Genomic DNA, 19,917 nt, shown 5'->3' with positions numbered 1-19,917 from the left:
GGGATAACAAAGCCCACATAAGAGAGAAATTGTTGAACTATACAACCATACAATTTATATCTTGTTAGATATATACATACACACACACACACACACATATATATATGAGTACACAATTAGCTGATGTAGAATATTTACAGATTTAGGTGCATAAACTCTTTGACCACGTCTCATCAAATGTAAACTTGCTCTAATTTGTACTACTTAAATGAAATATTTCTTCCCAAACTTTTCTATGAATTCTGAACTTTATCCAAGAAGAAAAGACAATCCAAGAACCATCCTTGTAATTTACTATGAATTCTTTGAAAGGCTACAAGTCTTCCCTAGAAATTTGCCACCATATCTTGTACCATAAGTTGCCAAGATTCCGCTCCCCCTAAGCCCCACATGGGCCACAATAAACTTGTTAATACAAATGACAATGACTCTTGCCCCCAAGAAAGATCTATTTTATAACCATAGCTAAAAATATGAACCAAATTATCATAATACGATTAATCATCAAAATTGTCATGACCAAAAATCAATCATGTTATAATTTTCAATTTGTATATTGCTTAATTTCTTAAGCATAATGGTTTAAGGTTGATAACCCATCTTATATTTTCTCCAATAATATTAAAAGGTTCTTTCTAAGTGCGATTTTTATTTTCATTACTATATAGTATAATGCCATGTGCAGTCACTAAAGATGGTATGCACAACAGAATAAAGGAAAACTAAAATTAGAAATCTCGAAAGTGAGGGGGGAAGGAACAATCAAGACAATGGTATAGCAAATTAATTTTAGCATGTTGATCATTACTGAAAAGAAAAATAGTGGTCTATGGACTACCGGCAAGGAAAAAAAGCAATGATATAAAAAAAACAATGAATCCAAATGCAAAACCTTTAGCTGGTGCACAGATATAAACACAGAGCAAATTTGTCTGCGCTACTGTGTAAAATGGAATTGGTTGATTGCAATGCTAAATCAAGTAAACATGTTGTAGGAATTTATAGGGTGAGTTCCTCAAACAGAACACCAAAGTACACCGCTCACAAACAGAACACAAATCAATACACCAGTATTGTTGACGTGGTTAAAACCCTCAAAGAGGGAAACAGTCCACGGCCTGAGCCAACGCGGCCACTTCAGGCAATTTATTAATAAAAGAATGAAAATTTACATAAGCTTCTCTCATGAACAATTACCCTACAAATGACCCTCCATGCACTTTAAATAGAGATCATGGACCAATCAGGTGTTAAGCCACGGATTAAGTGTCGGTAATACCAAGGAGAGAATGAACCGTTGGATTACTACATATCGTGACCTTCGGATTGTAAGTTACAAAAGTACATAGTAAAGAAACACACTTTACCTAACTCTACACTAGACCAAGTTATACTTAACTATTTCCTATGTGTCGGAATATCTTAACATCCCCCCTTAAGAACAACTTGGGATAGGATTGAAGGATGTACAAATATGACACAATAGGAGAAGGAAGGAGGCATTAGAGCCTATCCCCCCTTAGTGACAACTTCCTGAACTCCAACCATAAATCAAAGTTTAGTAAACTTCGCCTCTGTGAGAGCCTTTGTAAAGATGTCTGCAACTTGATCATCTATTGAACAATATTGCACTTTAAGAAAATGGTCGTGAATGAGCTTTCTAACGAAGTGCATGTGTAGTTTAATGTGTTTGCTGCACTAATGTTGGACGGGATCTTTGCATAGTTGAATGGCACTTTGATTATCACACCAAAGTGTAGTCGGATGCTACTGCTGAAAGCCAAACTCTAACAAGATCTGACGAAGCCACAGGGCTTCCTTACTAGCTTCTATGGCACCACGATACTCTGCTTCTACTGAAGAAATAGAAATGGCACTTTGTTTCTTGCAAGCATATGTAATAGGTCCTGAACCAAGAGTGAACACATAACCTACAGTAGACTTCCGATCATCAGGGTCACTAGCCCAATCAGAATCAGTGAAACCAACCAATAGAGGAGATGCTTCTGCATTGTAATGAATCCCAAACTGAACTGTACCTCGAACATAACGAAGTATTCTTTTAACTGCTTTCCAATGACTTTCATGTGGGTTTTGCATAAACCGAGCAATAAGGCCAACAGCAAAGGAAAGGTCAGGACAAGTATGGGTCAGATACAAAAGTTTTCCGACAAGTTGACGGTATAAGGTAGCATCAACTTCAAGGGAAGTACAAGTGACTGAAAGTTTGGCTCCAGACTGAAAGGGAGAAGGGGTTGGCTTACAGTCTTCCATGTGAAAATAGCGTAGAAGATCACATGCATACTTGGACTTGGAAAGGGAAATACCTTCCTTGGATTGCAAGACTTGAAGACCAAGAAAATAATGCAAGTGTCCTAAGTCTGTCATGTCAAACTTAAGGTTGGACTTCACATGGTTTATAACGTTGGGATAACTACCAGTAAGGATAAGATCATCAACATAAAGAACAAGAATGATAAGAGACTTGCCCACTTTCTTGGTGTAGACAGTATTATCAGAATGAAACCTAGAAAATCTAGTTTCTAAAAGAAAGCTATCCATTTTGGCATACCAAGCCCGAGGGGCTTGCTTGAGACCATAAATGGATTTCTTAAGCCGACATACAAGCTCGAAGTTTGTTTGTATAAAGCCAGTAGGTTGTTCCATATAGATTTCTTCATGTAAGTCCCCATGCAAGAAGGCAGATTTAACATCCATCTGATGGACTTCCCATTTGAAAAAGGCAGAAAGGGAAAGAACAAGGCGGATAGAGTTCATTTTGGCAACAGGGGAGAAGGTTTCAATATAGTCAATGCCTTCAACTTGTGAAAAACCCTTAGCAACAAGACGAGCTTTATGTTTATCAACTTTTCCATCTAGTCCATACTTGGTTCTGTAAACCCATTTGCATCTAACAAGTTTTCGTCCCTTTGGAAGGGGAACAAGATCCCATGTATCATTTGCCAATAATGAACGATATTCTTCATTCATAGTTGCGTCCCAATCTGGATGGCCTGAAGCTTCTGCAAAGGTGTCAGGATCATAATTAGTTGAAGCTTGAGCTAGTAAAGAAGAGGCTCTATCGAACTGAGAATGTGTATGTCGTTGATCTGTAGGATCACCGGCAAGAGCACCTGCTGCATCCCAAGTAGCATGGACCCATTTTGGAAGCTGAGGAGCTGAAGGAGGATCCTGAGAAGGTGGGGGAGGATTGTCATCCTTGCTGTCATCATCTGAAGAAGAAATATTTTCAGAAGTAGAAGGGATAGAGAGAGGTGGCACATCCGCCAAACTAGGCTCGTAGGCTGATATATTTTCAGCAAACTTTACATCTCTTCTAATGATAACATTTTTGGACTTAAGTGGAATAAGTCTGTATCCTTTGACATCTTCAGGATATCCAACAAAAATACATTTTTCACTCTTAGGTTCTAAATATTTATGTTTCTCATCTAGAATATGGGCCCATGCTTCACTTCCAAAAACACGAAAGTGACTTACATCTGGTTTAATTGAGCTCCATGCTTCTTCTAGAGTGGTATTCTTTAAAACCTTAGTAGGAGTGCGATTTATTATGTAATTTGCACAGTTAATTGCTTTTGCCCAAAAATTATGACTAAGTCCTTTAGATTGAAGCATACAATTAGCCATTTCCTTTAAGGTGTGATTCTTCCTTTCAACTACACCATTGTGTTGTGGAGTATATGGAACACTGAACAGTATGTTGCATTTGAATTCCATTCTCAGTGCAAAAGTTGATGAATTTGTTGTTAACATATTCTCTGCCATTATCAGATCTTAGCTTAAGAATTTTGATGTCCAGATTGTTTTTCAACAAAGGCTTTAAAGGCCAAGAACATGTTAAATACTTCACTCTTGAGTTTTAAGAAGTATACCCAAGTGCGTCTGGAGAAATCATCAATGAAAGTTAAGAAATACTTGTAGCCAGAGAATGAAACAACTGGAAGTGGACCACATAAATCACTATGCACAAGCTGTAAAGGGGTTGAGGCGTGCCAAGAGGCACGTTTTTCAAAACTATCCGATGATGTTTTCCGAGTACACATCCAGAACAAACACCATCTCTACAAGATACCATTGGAAGACCTGTCACCATATTTTCTTTACATAGATTTTGAAGGGAGCGATAGTTTAAGTGACCAAATCGCTCATGCCAAAGTTTGCCCACTTCATCATTATGAGCAACAAATACCGAGGGAAGATTTGATGACCCAAAGTTGTTAAACTTATACAACCTTGTAGAATCATCAACAATGACAGTAGCTAAAATTTGTCTAGGATCTCTTAGGTCCTTAATTACAACATCATGTGGTAAAAATTCAACAATTTTACCTTCACCTGAATGAGTTATCTAATATACAGATAGAAGGTTGCAGGATAAGGTTGGAACACATAATACATCATTGAATTGACCATTGTCTATATGAACAGTTCCAGTCCCTACAACACTAAGAGATCTATCATCACCAGCATATATATTTTTGGTAATACAATCATTTAAAGAAGAAAACATGGCTTTGTTTTTGGCCATGTGATAAGAAGCTCCAGAATCAATAAGCCACACATGAGAATGAGAAGAAGAAGATACATTTAGTCCATATCCAAACCGAGATGCTTAACAACCACATGCAGAAAGTGTTATTCCTAAAGATGAAGTTGAAGTTGTTGAGTGCTCCAAATGGATGTTATGCTTCTTCATTGCTACTTCCAAGGCTTCCATCTTCTTAAAGCACATGGATACTAAGTGGCCATCTCGATTACAAAAGTGGCAATGTCTATCAGTGTTCTTCCCTTTGTTTTTATTTGCCTTATCATTTTGTTGAAATGATTTTTCATTTTGAGACTGAAATGGCTTAGGACCCTTGTTTGGTTTAGGACCATCCTTTTTAGGATACAGCTTCTTAGGACTCTTTGAATTTGGTTGTCGCTGGGCGGCTAAGGCTTTCTTTGAAGAGTTTCCAAGATTAAGAAGACCAAGATGTAAGAGTTTTTCTTGTTCTCTTATTAAAAAATCACAAAAGGCATCAAAGGAAGGGGACTTGTAGTCTTTTGTCCTTGAGAAATGAAGGCTTCTCTTGTAGAATGGAAGGCGGAAACAAACACAGAGTAGGCTGGTCCCAACTTAGTAAGAATGGAATAAATAAGGTTACCATCTTCTTTCTTAACCTTAACACCTTCTAAGAGAAGTCTAAGGGTCTTGAACTTGGACAAAAAATCTTCAATGGAAGAAAAATTATTGGGGTCCAATGTAAGCAACTCATTTTCGAGTTGATGGGCTCTAAGTTCATTTTTAATTCCAAACACTTTAGTGATCTGTTTCATTGCTTCATTAAGAGTATCAAGTTCTGCGATATGGGATCTAACGTATGGAGAAATAGACATCCCTATCAACCCACGTGCTTGATCTTGCCTATTTTCCCATTTCGTTGCTTTATCTTCATCTTTCGGTTTGGTTTCTTGCCCTGAGGCTATTCTGTAAAGACATTTACTTCTAAGTAAATCCACAATGTAGGACCACCATTGGAAGTAGTTGGTGCTATCAAAAATAACTTGGCATGGACTTTCCATTTTAACAGAAATTGAAGCTATAGACGCTGAAACTAAGTGTTTCTAGTTTCAAAGGCGCGGCAGAAAAGAGCAAATGCATGAGAAAAATCCTTCATTTCTATTTCTGATTTGCCCAGATCGCACAGAGTCGTGGGGCAAAGAGCATACGCAGAAATGAAAGGTATATATTCAGTAATAAAAAAAAAAAAACAAGGAGCTAAATAAACCGAAATAAACAGAGAGAAAATAACTAAAAACTGCAAATAAACACTATATACCTCCAGATCTTAAAAATGACGTAGCTAGGGCTATTGGAAACCTTTTCGCATCAAACGAAAGGGCTTCCTCACTGGAACAGATGCTCCTAACACAATAGAGCAATCCTCTCGGCCCGAAAGCAGTCAATAACAGTAGATCTAGGAAACAACAATTGGATGCAGTTCTACCGGCTTCAGATTTGGATCACCAACGGATGCGGCCCTCAAATCGCTCTGATACCATGTAGGAATTTACAGGGTAAGTTCCTCAGACAGAACACCAAAGGACACCGCTCACAAATAGATCACAGAACAATACATCAGTATTGTTGACGTGGTTAAAACCCTCAAAGAGGGATTGGAAACCTTTTCGCATCAAACGAAAGGGCTTCCTCACTGGAACAGATGCTCCTAACACAATAGAGCAATCCTCTCGGCCCGAAAGCAGTCAATAACAGTAGATCTAGGACACAACAATTGGATGCAGTTCTACCGGCTTCAGATTTGGATCACCAACGGATGCGGCCCTCAAATCGCTCTGATACCATGTAGGAATTTACAGGGTAAGTTCCTCAGACAGAACACCAAAGGACACCGCTCACAAATAGATCACAGAACAATACATCAGTATTGTTGACGTGGTTAAAACCCTCAAAGAGGGAAACAATCCACGGCCTGACCAACGCAGCCACTTCAAGCAATTTATTAATAAAAGAATGAAAATTTACATAAGCTTCTCTCATGAACGGTTACCCTACAAATGACCCTCCATGCTCTTAAATAGAGATCATGGACCAATCGGTTGTTAAGCCACGGATCAAGTGTCGTAATACCGAGGAGAGAATGAACTGTCATATCACTACATATCATGACCATCGGATTGTAAGTTACAAAAGTACATAGTAAAGAAACACACTTTACCTAACTCTACACTAGACCAAGTTATACTTAACTATTTCCTGTGTCGGAATATCCTAACACATGTTTGGAAAAAAGCACCAAGGAATAATTGCAATTTATCTTGAAACCACAGAGCTAACAGAATCCATATAATTAACTACATGAAAGTTCTGAATTTTCTAAAATCAACTAATGCACTTCAAAACTAATAACAGACTTATTGCTTCACCATTGAAGAACAAACTCTAAATTTTCAGCTTTCAACATTTCTCAAAGGTGAATGAACTGAATGAGGTAAGAGTAAGGATTTTTGTCCAAAGAATGGGACTACAGGCATCTTACAATAAGGAAATAGAGCTTTAAAGTCTAATTCAAGGCCTTAGCACTTGTTCAAGAAAGGAAATCCCTGAGCACTAAATTCACAGTTGATCAATGTTAATCATAAATTTGTTAAAGAGAGAATAGAGACATGTCATGTATGACCAATTATCTAGCAACAAGCAATAGAATAAACAAATAATGAAGAAAGAAAAGCCTAATCGCGTGCTAAGAAGAGGAACAAGTTGGCAAATAAACAAGCCCAATGAAAGAATGGCATTAGCCCCGAAGGAGGTCAAAGTTGTTTAGAAAATCTTCGGCAAAATCACATAACCAATCTTTTGTCGACGCGTTTCGAACCAACCAGTGTGGTTCATCGTCAGGACAAAGTTATCGACTTGAGAGGAGGAGAGAGCACCAGCATGAAAGATGATTGAAATTCAAATTGATCAGGGACCAAGGACAGGTTTTAATTTGGTACAGCAAATAGAATGAATTAGCCGAGCTTAGCCAGTGTAGAATACTCAACTTGCTGAAAATGGCAAGTGAGATTTATCTTTTAATAACTAGAGAAAAAAATTCATACATAATGAATCAACATTTCTAGAGAGTAGACTAGGTTTTGGTAGACAAAGTTCCAAGAGTCCAAGGTTTGGTGGAGGTTGCAACCTCCCATTCATTTGGATGTTATTATATGAAACATGGTTATGGAATTTACAGAGGGTTGTAGCCCTGCTTGGTATTTGCCAACATTTGAGTGGAGTTCAAATATTGGACGAGATGTAGCCCTTGAATCTCATGTCTTTGTGTTTAAAATTTAATCACAAAATTTCCAAAAATGCGTGGGTGGAATCTAAGATTGCTTCAAGGAGTTTGATTTCCTGTCCAATCTTTGGGTTTTACGGTCTCCTAGGGATGCACTTATTTGCTTGGAGATTGGATAAGCAGGCCAATATTCTAAAAATGGGGAAGAGAGATTTGTAATTTATCTTTGACTGTGGACTAAATAGATGCATTTGGATGCCTTGACTCACAATTTACGCACTCTTTTCATTTCTCAAGTCTCCTGTCTCTTAGCACTGATATTTATTTGAGAGCTTGCAGGCATTGTACTTGATTTTTGTTGGGAATTTGAATTTTATCATAAGCTTTCATTGGTAAATCAGATTTGGCTTTGGACTTGGATGGTTGTATGTAGACTTTTAGTAACTTGAAAAATCTGGTTACTTGACAGGATATTGTGTCTGTTGGGCACAGTTAGCAGACCTTGGATGAAGACTCGCTGCACCAGAGAGAGTTTCAAGAACTCTACAGTTGAACAGAAGCAACTCTAGAAACGGGGAAGAGAGATTTCTAATTTATCTTTGACTGTGGACTCAATAGATGCATTTGGATGCCTTGACTCACAATTTATGCACTCTTTTCATTTCTCACATCTCCTATGTCTTAACACTGATATTTATTTAAGAGCTTGTGGGCATTGTACTTGATTTTTGTTGGGAATTTGTATTTGATCATAAGCTTTCATTGGTAAATCACATTTAGCTTTGGACTTGGTTGGTTGTATGTAGATTTTTAGTAACTTGAAACAACTGGCTACTTGACTGGATATCATGTCTTTTGGCTGTCTGTTGGCCACAGTTAGCAGACCTTGGATGAAGACTCGCTAGCCCAGAATGAGTTTCAAGAACTCTAAAGTTGAGCGGAAGCAACTCTATAAATTTCCTGATTGTCGGAGTGAATTTCTTGGTGCACCTTTTGACCCTCTCACTCTCGTCATTTTGTTCAATTAACTGGTACTAAGCTAGAGTTTTGAGACACAGAATATTTGATGTAATTGAAGCAGGAATACCACTCAATTGAAATAGACTCTTGCGAGCAAATCAGAACGTTGTGCAGTTCGCAGTCATTCACAATTCGTATTTTCTTGTGTAGAGTCCAACTAGTGAGCCTTTGGATGTGGATAAATTATTAGGCATAGATGGAGTTGATTAGTGAAATAACCTAAAACAATCAACAATTGAATGCACAAATTTAGCAGAATAGTGAGCTCTCTATTCATGTGAATGTCACATAATCTAACATGGATTGCAATGAATAAAACATAAAGCAATGTATGTCCCTTTTAATTGCATATAGCAATTCTGTCAAAAGCATTAATTTACAAAAGTCAGCATGAGAACCAAATATTTCACCCTCTGTTCTTGAAGACAAATCCCTCTAGAATTCTTTTGTATCATACTGTGAGTCTGGGTTGTGCACCTCAGATATCAGTTGCAATGGATCAGGCCTGGACCGTGCACCATAGATTACATAAGTGGTACTGCCACATAAACCACAGTAACCTTCAGATCAACTGCCCAGTAAAATCCATACCCTAAACTTGCAAAATTAATTTACCCTGAACCATATGTCCTAATATGGAAACCAACCAGAACATCAACCTGACAGTGGCATGAATGATTAATGATTACACCTGTGTTTGAATTGTGTATGAGTACTCTCCATAGACCCAGTAACATTTTCTGTATTAAAGATCACATCTAGATGTCCCAAGTGTTGATGGCAATTTCTGTCCTAAATCAGAAAGAGCCACAAAGCCCCTAAGCTTGCCAGGTAGGGGAGCTCTCACACTGAAGGGAAGTTCAGGATCGAAGAATGTGAAGGGTCCTGTGTAGATCCTGCCGATCGAAGCTTATAGGGATCAGTTCAAGAATCCTAGAACTACAGTCATTTTTTATTCAGATGTGAAGATTGAAAGTTCAAACCAACTGAACACATAAATTCTTCTGTCACATTCCTTGAAGACCCAAGGATAAAATAGGAGGACCTTTCAATCAGCCATGGATGCTGGGTTGTAGACACGACAATGTCAGGGAAGTAGTTGAAGGCCCACAACAGTCTGAATGTGTGAGAAGAGGAGATCAACAACCCATGTTGTGGAGATGAAGATAATGTTAAAGGAATCAGAAAAACTACTACTCGACCTTGCCAGGGCATATGACTAACAGCATCCTCTTGCAAAAACCAAAGTTCAGAAACAATATAATTACATGGATACTTCTATCCCCCGTTTCACCACACCTACGCAACACTATAACAGATACACCACAGAACATGAACAACTACAGTGCCACTACAGGAAGGAAGCAAAATAGACATAACAGTTGATTTTCAACTTGTATAATTATTGGAATTCCAGTCACCAAAAGAAATTACATATAAATATGCCTAGTCCTTGAATTCAGCAATGTTTTTGAAAAAAACTGAATTTCGCCAACAAATACCGGCAAATGAATTCATTAAATTCAGTGAAATTAATTGCCATGAGTATGATTCATACACAATTCTTATTATAATATGGTATTCAAAATATACAATCTTATATATAGTTGATTTCCTTCTATTAGAATTCAAAAATAATAGGGAAATTAAAATTTTAAACTGCTCTTAATTTCTAATTTAGCTGCAACAAATCTGAACTTAAAGTGTACATCCTTAGTTCTATTTGCCCAACTTAATGGTGAATTTTATCAAATTTTTTTCGTACTAGCACAAGCTTATGCAGATACATTACAGTCAACCCTCAACAAAGTTCATCATGTTATTCTTCAAACATATTGACTCGGGGAAAAAAATGCCCCCTACTTGGATCCCCGTGTCTTAGAGAGTTTCCAGAAAATGAAAGTGCACACCCAACAAAGACTTATGGTGACCTAGAAACACAGAATAACAGCTTACAAGTTTTAGTGATGTACAAGGTTCTACTATTTCAACCTTGAATTACAAGAGAGAGAGAAATGTTTAGGAGTAAAGCTAGAGGCATGGATCTTCCCAAATGCATTTGAGATGAGAGTTATGGACATTAATGTAATTATCTTATCTTATCTAGACATGAAAGAAAACCATATCATCAAGGTACCAGGAGATGATACATCCTTGATTCATTGCAGCCACAAGTCATTTTACTGTGATGAACATTTTCCACCACGTTCTGAAGAACTTCAATGTTACATATGATAGCTAATCTATCTGCTCGTCCTCACCTCATTCTAATTGACTATAGCAGTTGTGCACAGTGAGTAGGCCATTTGATACCATGCCCCACATAGTTGGGCTCTATGTTGCAATCTCCAAAAGTTGATCCCCTATTTTTCTCTCTTTTGTTGAATTGATTTTTTTAAGTTGGCTTCATTCTCTTCTCTTTTCTTTGCTTTAGTTGTTCTATGATTGTACTTGTTTAAATATATCTCTCCAGAAATGCATCAAACACTCTCTCATAAGTTGTACCTTAAACACTAATCAGTGTTTCAGTTCCACAGACCATTCCTTTGTTAACATGCGGACATTATCAAAATTCCAACTGAGAATTTTCAATTTCTAGGCAGACTTTTAGCATATAGTTACTTTGAAGGTTATGGTGTATGAACCACAATGAAAAATACCAGTGATTTCCATACAATATGTTGTCATAGAAATTTATACTAGGATTAAAAGGTTCAAAAATTGCAGCTAGCTCTGATCAGGCAGGTAACATTATCCCTTATCTGAGCAAAGCGAAGGTAAGGGAGCACTCCATTTGACTAAGCACAGAACCTGACTCTATCAGCAACCAACAAGCATCACCCTTACGAGTCAGACATGTCATATTGTATACATTAATACAAGATTTTCTTTTCCTTTTAGAACAAAGAAAGAACAGACTAAATATCATTCACTCACACAAGAAAAGGACCATTCAAGCCAATAAACCTTATTTGATTCTCCACAGAAGCTAAATTCCAGACATAATGAAACTTGTAACTTAACCGCGAAATTATGAAGCTACAGGAATGCACAAAGGTAAGTGAGGTCATATTGAAAATGTAAATAAATAAATAAATTAGTATTAAGTACAAAACCAAAACCTTTCGACATCATTGCAATGCCATTGCCCAAGATCATTGAATTTTTATTTTATATCCAGGAACAAAAATCCTCCTACTAAGATATTCCCTTTGTATGATTTCAACTCATCAAGAAATGTTTAAGGAATCTAAAATATGACTGACAGAAACGCAAAAGAATCATTTTAGCAAATTAAGCCCATAGTTCCTGACTTACTAAAGAAATAACTTCGATAGTAACTTACCTCTCCGTGAATCAAGGTGAGTGATAGAAGAATATTGTCAAATCAAACTAGAGTCAGAATAGATGTGCTTAAACAGTAGATGACCGTTTACAATGAAAACTAAGAACTAAGCAATTCTAAAGCAGGCATAGTATAAAGTAAGTACAGATCCTCACTAATAGGCTCAAACGATAAGAAACTAAGGCAGAGAACTCAGGGACTCACTTGGTAATTGTTCCATGGCATTGGCATCACGCCTTGGGTAGGTGAAAAAATTATGGGCATTGGCACATAAGTTGGAGATCCTTGCAGTCGATGACCAGGAACATAGGGTGATCTTGGCAAAGGCCAAGACAAAATCCCAGGTGGATATGATGATGCAGGTGTTGTAGGAGATCCTGAACTTGCATAACCTGAAACAGGCATTATTGTTGTAGGTTGGGGATGATGAAACTTGCAGTGAACTCCATATTTGCAGGATCCAGTACGCATGTAATATGCACATTCTTTCTCTCCCTGTTCAACAAAAGTAAACATACATATCAAATATATTGATACTCATCATGCATGCATATTTTTCCCCCTAAAACTGGGAAATATTTTTGTGGTGGGCATACATTTGTCTGAACTTAAATATTTCGATACGATCTGTACCAGTCAAATGAATTGTAAATTTATGTTTGACAAAAATCACAGTTCCAAACCATATTATCCTCCAAAGTTTAGATAGCACACCTGACGCATAGGAAGGCCTAAAAAATTCATCTGTACTTGTCCTCCTAATCCATTTCTGTCACGTGGATGATGGTACTTGCATGTTGCACCAAACTTGCAAGTTCCTGTCTTCAGGTAATACTGCAAAATACATTCTCTTCTTAATGTGGAACTTTTAATAGCAAAAGAATTGAGAACTTGTATTGCCAGTAATTCATTGCTTATGCAACTAGAGCATATATAAACCCAAAGCTTCCCTTTTTTCAACTATAATCTAGTTTGCTACATGTGGTTTCAGTGTTGCAAACCAGGAAGGAGGAAATCTCAAAGTTGACCAGAAGAAATGTTTTAACTTTTTATAATGCAAAAAAATATTTTAAGTTATACAGTGCTTCCACATATGAATCAAGGATCCTAGACATGTTACAATTATCCAACATTTTTGTTCTTGCATACCTATAGAACATTTTCACCCTTATTTGGCTGAGTTTCAGCTTTGCAACATGATTTTGACCAAAACATTTACTTTGAGCACTAATTGTATACCAAGCCTGTAGACTTTAACTCATAGACTGACAACGATAGCTGAAAGTGTAAACATCCAAAGGTACAGCAATAGTTCAAAAAGGCAACTTAAGAGGTAATTCTGGGTGGATTCAAAATATTTCTACTTAGTGATAAATCCTTGCTATTTGGAAACAAGCCATGTGCTGGACTTTAGTTCATCTTAGCAAGCATAGGTATTAATATGATAATATCCATATGCCATACAACAAAACTCATCTAGGTTTACGGAAGGCAAGTTGTATGTCATAACAGCATTTACATACCAATCTGAATGATGATTGGAAAGAAGATGAGAACAAGACTCAACTACAGAACCCAGCAGAACGTGGCAAAATTAAAAAAGAATGTAAAATATTACTAATGCAAAGAAGATACCTATTCAATCCTGTAAAGCTTATGAATAAAACCAAGTACAGGTTGACCAATCATCCAACAAGGTTGTCTATACTTAACCAGAAAGCCTTTATCTGTTAGGCACGTGACCATACAAACATTTGGGGCACTTGAGTCATTAGAGAATGACTAGGGCTCATCACCTGTAAATATTTCAAGCAACTACAAAGACCAATTTTCTGTCCAGGCCACATAGCAAATCTCACTCCAGCAGCAAGTGCTATGATTAAATACAAAGCTATACAATAATCAGTAAAACCTGTTGGAATGGAATGTGAGAGTGTTGATGGATATTTTATTATTTATCACAGGCTGTACAAAACATAAATGTCCTACCAATAAATATATTCTATAAAACATAAATTAAAAACTCCCTTTTTCTAATACACTTCCTTTTACTATTAGTGCCACCCAATCAACACCTAAGTGAAAACCATTGGCACTAGGACTAAGAACTTTGTCCATCACTGCATCTGGCCCACCCGTGCAGCCATGACAGCCCATGATGAGCTAACATGTACTATGGGGAATCAAACCCTAGTGGGAATGTATCACTACCCCTACTTACTAAACAGGCAATCCCCCTAAATTAAATTAAAAGACTTTTGGTTCAAAAAAACAAAAAGAGGAAAAAGGAGTCAAGCAAGCAAATTGAAATCATGTTGACCATAAAAGGTTGGGATAAGTGGTAGCTTTAGTCATTCTGAAATATATCTTTGTTTTTCAGGTTACGTCAAATAAATGTTCTGTTTGTACAGTCAGGAATGTGAAGGAAGACCCTCCAGTGTCACAAGTTGCACATAAGCAAGCATGCACTTGGCAGCAAATTATCAAATTCACAATTAAAAGTTGCTTAGGTAGTATGCAAAGATTCTTTCAATAAGATGAGGAAACGACATTGAGAAAATGGGGTATTGATACCTTCCAAAGTTGTATCTACTTCATCCTGAAAATATTAGGCAAGGAAATGCTATATTACGAAGGGACATAAGCACAATTCATTAACTTCCATAGGCAGAACAGATGTTGGATGACAAAGGCAACAGGGCATGTTAATAGAAAAGCTCCCAGAAACTCTAGAGTTAGGGAAGAATATTAAGTCAGGCACCTTAAATGAACAGCTCCAAGAAGATCTGCCAGATCCTCCACACATGCATAGTGTCATAGACAATGGACATAGTTAGCTGAAGCAGTTCAAGCATATTTCAGCACATATTAGCTCAATGCTGACCGTTGTTTAGAAAATTTTCTTCTTAAAAATAGAAGAAAGCAAGCATCAAATGAGGTACAAAATATTAAGAAGCACCTAAACTAAACATACCCACAAACAGAAGAATTAACAATCATTTGTAACAAATAGAGGATAAACTCTTAAAGGTTCGTGGCAAATTGATAAAGGGATAAATATTGACTCATAACAAATACTTTGCTAAGCTTGCTAATGCTTTTCAGCCTTAAGTTTTATTTACTGTTCAAGTTGGAAGCAGCGTTTTCTTTTTATCCTGGATCAACATCAAGCATCAAAAGTTCACTAATTTGGCACTCAACCAGTTGAGATCCATGCAGAAACCAACTCATTGTTGATTCTAACCAAAGGCTATCAATTTAGTACTATTTCCAAAAAATGGGAAGCCAATACCACTTTCGCAAGTCACAAATTGAACAGAAGAATTGGAGATGATATCGACTGAAAACCATAGAATTCTCCTCAGATCCCGAAAAATGGGTAATGTGCATCTTTCTTAGGTTAAATGAGACAGAGCAATGGGGCTAACGCTTTAAAAAAACTCCAAGAAAAATATCCTATGAAACTAAAATGAGTCCTCACTATTCCTGAATATGCAGAGCTAGGATAACTGTTGCTTCTCCATGGATCAAAAAGCAATGTTTGTAAGTAAGAGAAACAGTCCACGCACAAACAGAGAAAAAAATATAGGTTACATCATCTGTAAGAAATGGTGAAGACAATGTGGTAAAACAGGGGTGTTACTTGGTACTTTTTACTGCAAACTGCAGACTGGGGGAGCTTTGTCAAACAAACACCTTAAGGATATGGATAGTCTCTCTTGAGATGGGCTACAATTTCAAATCTCCTCTTACTCATTTGACATGAGCCCTAATGTTAAAAGGGCAGTGAAACAGTCACGCTTTTAGGAACATAAGATTGCATTAATTCTCACGGGCTGTGGAGAATACAAACACCGTACCTGGCATTCTGGCTGTCCAGCTCTTTCAGGAAATTCGCCTTTGCTAGCAATTGCCTGTGAAAAGCAAATTCCCCTTGCCTCTCTATTACAATTCAAAACGAAAACAAAAACCCAACAATGCTCTGTTGCTCGAAACCAGAAAAAAAACCAACCAGGCTGTTCAATTTTAAATCAATGCCCCAATACCTGTTTCAAGTTAGGAGGATGGTTGAAGCGGCAATTGGGTCCATACCCACAGAGGCCTGTGCGCATGTAATAGGCACAGTCAGGCTCATCCACTCTCTCAGGGTATGACCCTGATTCCACTGGATCCACTGGTGATTTCAGTGTCATCTTCCCCATGGATTTCTCTATGCTTTTCATGTCTGTAGAAGATGTAAATGTCAATACATTGTTCTTATTACTGTGCATGGCCCAATTCTCCTCCTGCCTATAATATTCCATCAATAGCCAATCAAAGAATCCAATCAAATCAATCAATCAATCATTCTGAAAGCAACCCACTATTCCCCTGTGCATTCCACAACTACCCACCAAACAAAATTGATGAAATGAATGGCCTATGGTATTCCAATTCGGGTGCTGTGAAAGCTCAGAAGGTGATCTGAAACGGTACAATGCATAAAATTAGCTTAGAAAAAAGCTGAAATGTGTCGATCTAAACACTGGTTTTTGAGTTACTTATTCTGTAATATCAGACAAACACTACAGGTTTCTTTCTTTTTCCACAGCCTCCGGTCTGTTCCCTATCCAACCACACACATCGTATTTCTATTATTTTAATTTTTCATACCAATGGAATATCATATAATGTTTTTATATTTTTATGCATAGGCCATCGTCTGTTGCTTTCCATCGGCCTTCTTAGAGACTTTTCGCGGTTCGCCTCACGGTTGTGCGTAGGCACACGCGATATCCATGCAAAACCTTGTTAAATGCTGGTTATGCTATATGGACTATTAAAATATTCTGAGGACCAACTAATGCTTTTCTCTCGCAATTTTATGCTTTTTCTTGGTTTTCTCAACTTTATTTTTGAGAGGGTGTACGGATGTGTTCCCTGCTAAATTCTATGCTTTCGAACCCTCTTTTCACACTTGGGCAAAAGTAACTTTTACAGGTCACATGTGTCTCAATCTCTCATTTTTTTTTTGCTTAGAACTTCCTATCCCTTAGTCCTTCATCCCTCATTTTTTTATTAGAACTTCCTATCTGTCAATCCCTCTTTTTTTTCTTGGAATTTTTTATAATTGTGATTTATTGTTTATGCAAGTGTTAGTGTACATTATTATTGAGCGAAACGACTCATTCTACAGTCCAGTATGATGTTTTTTTTCTCAGAATTTTTATAATTGTGGTTTATTTTAATATGCAAGTGTTAGTGTAAATTCTGATTGAGCCGAATGGCTCATTCTACAACCCAGTATGATGTCTAACGATGTTTGTCCATCATCAAAGTTGAAATTTTGCTCATAGTTGCCAAAATTAAAAATGAACAAAATCTAAAAATTAAATAACTATACAAAATATTTAAATAATATCGACTCATCAAAACTGCACGTGAAGAAATTGGATCCTCTCGCCTCAAAACTGCTTGTGCAGAAATTGGATCCCTCTCGGCTCAATCAAACTGCACGTGCAAAAATTCCCTCTTGGCTCAAAAAACTGCATGTGAAGAAATTGGATCCCTCTCGGCTCAAAACTTCACGTGAAGAAATTGGATCCCTCTCCGCTTGGATCCCTCTCGGCTCAAAACTTCACGTGAAGAAATTGGATCCCTCTCCGCTCATGTTAGATCGTATTTAAAATGGATCTATGCTGGCATATTTATAATTTTCCAAGTAAAATTTAAATGAGATTGGTGAAAATAAGTTATTGTTATAAAATTTATCAATTTTAATTTTTTTATAACAAGAATAACACTTTTTTTAACAAGTAGATTATTGTTATATAATTAAGTATTAAGTTAAATTAAGTAGTATATATGTTATAATATAAATAAATAATATTTTTTTATAGATGGATAAATAGGTGGTTTTTTCCAAAAAAAAAAAAAAAACTAACACATTTTATATCTAGAATATTGTTGTATAATTAATTATTGAGTAGTTATGTATTTTATAAAAAAATAATGTTTCATTTTTTTTAATAGATGATGGATTTTTGTTATTTAAAAAATTATTTAGAAGTATTTTTTATATTTTTATTATTATCACTTATAATTTTATATACGTATTGATTTGTAACAAAATCCCAAGAAAAGATATACTACATATCTGTTTTATAATGATCAAGGTTTTTTTAATAATATTGTTTAAAGATTTTATGATTTACACTCACATACAATCAAAATTAGTTAAATCATGATAATAATAAAATATTAATATACAACCAAAATAATGCAACCCAAATCATAAACTATTGGGACAATTATTTTCTTATTTTTTTCAGAAATCTGTCATTGTAGTTCATTCATTTAATATTATGTTCATCAATGTTATCTATTTACATATTTTAACCATTAAAACTAACGTGGGTTATTCAAAGCAATGTTGTATTATAGCATCTTTCAAGGTTTAATTCTTCATCCTCTTATTTCATAGGGGTAATTTCTCATAAGGGTTGATGCACATTGGCAAGTGGGACATTTTGGTACAATTAAATTGCTATAATTGTAAGTTGAGTAAGGGTAGGCATTTTACAACATAAATGACATCTAGTTTTTTGATAAATTTGATAAATTAAATTGTGGATGCTTGTTGCTCAATAAAAAATCTAGAAGCATTTTTGGTACTTTCATTAGAATATTCATTCACTGGGAACTCCATAAAGATGGAATACATTACCAATGTGTAAAATGGAATTCCAATAAAAAGATATGCTAATATAAAAAGATAAGATGTAACATCATCTAAATAATAATAATCCAAAGTCAAAAAATGGCCCACAAAACATAACGTCTAAATCATAGATAATATTAATGTTAGACAAATAATACAATATTTATTAGATACTTGTATTATAAGAATTATCCTTATAATGGCATTTTTTTAATGAAATTTTTTTCACATCGACATTTTATCTTTATAATGATATTTAAAAAGATAGTAAACTAATTACATTTTTTTCATCATAATCTATATATTTATAATTTTGTCTATAATTTTATAAAAGATGATAAAGTTTATAAGTGCTTCTACTCTCACCATAACATATCCTTAGCATGAAATATAGTTCATTTTAATACTCACTCTTTTGCTTGAAATCTCATTAAATATTATTTTTGTATAAATGTTTTATTAGAAATATAAATTTTATCTAATTTTGAATATTAATATTAGTTATTTTCAATTTTCAATTTTTTTTATTTATTAATAGTTTTGTTAATTATTTTAAATATTGAATAATTTGGGTAATCACTATTTATTAAAAAGTGAAATAATATTATATATGTGAACGTTCACTATAATAAACTTATAAGAATCATTCTATTTTTTAATTTATTACAAATTTTATTACTTCCCCACCTTATAAAAAGGTAAATTAATTTATAATTATTAATATGGAAAATCGCAACTTTCTAATAATTATAAAAAGTTACATATGTAGATGCACATAGTGTATTCCTTTATTGTCTTAAGCTACACCACTCAGTTAGTGCCCATATAATAAAAAACAAAGAAAAAAAGAATAACAAAAAATAAAATTGAGCCTAATCAAATAAGCTTAATCACCCTTCTCTCCTTTTTCTCCTTTTCTACTTTTCGTATCCTCCTTGATGAGGGGTAGTTGTAACAATAATTAGTGGATTCTCTTTTGTCTTCCTTAGAGGTTCCTTATCTGAGTCATAGCTCTCAGATGTATAAGAACGTTTGAAACCTCG

General features: G+C 35.6%; 1 protein-coding gene across 1 annotated transcript in view; it reads right to left on the bottom strand.

Annotated features, from left to right (window-relative positions):
- LOC149184043 (zinc finger CCCH domain-containing protein ZFN-like) overlaps nt 1-16,920 on the bottom strand; it is a 106,016-nt gene extending 89,096 nt beyond the window's left edge. The window contains exons 1-4 of the mRNA XM_089417378.1: nt 16,221-16,920; nt 16,035-16,088; nt 12,889-13,008; nt 12,379-12,669 (exon numbers count right to left, since the gene is read on the bottom strand). Coding sequence (XP_089273504.1) covers nt 12,379-12,669; nt 12,889-13,008; nt 16,035-16,088; nt 16,221-16,478 — 723 coding nt within the window. The 5' untranslated portion in view covers nt 16,479-16,920. The remainder of the gene's footprint in view (nt 1-12,378; nt 12,670-12,888; nt 13,009-16,034; nt 16,089-16,220) is intronic.
- Between the last annotated feature and the right edge of the window lie 2,997 nt (nt 16,921-19,917).

This window comes from Pinus tabuliformis, chromosome 3_2 (genome assembly GCF_031772625.1).
Source record: "Pinus tabuliformis cultivar Carrire ecotype Pingquan chromosome 3_2, CPIR1, whole genome shotgun sequence".
Taxonomy (NCBI): Eukaryota; Viridiplantae; Streptophyta; class Pinopsida; order Pinales; family Pinaceae; genus Pinus; species Pinus tabuliformis.
Note: the sequence above shows the minus strand (reverse complement) of the source record. Positions and strands in the feature narration are given on the sequence as shown.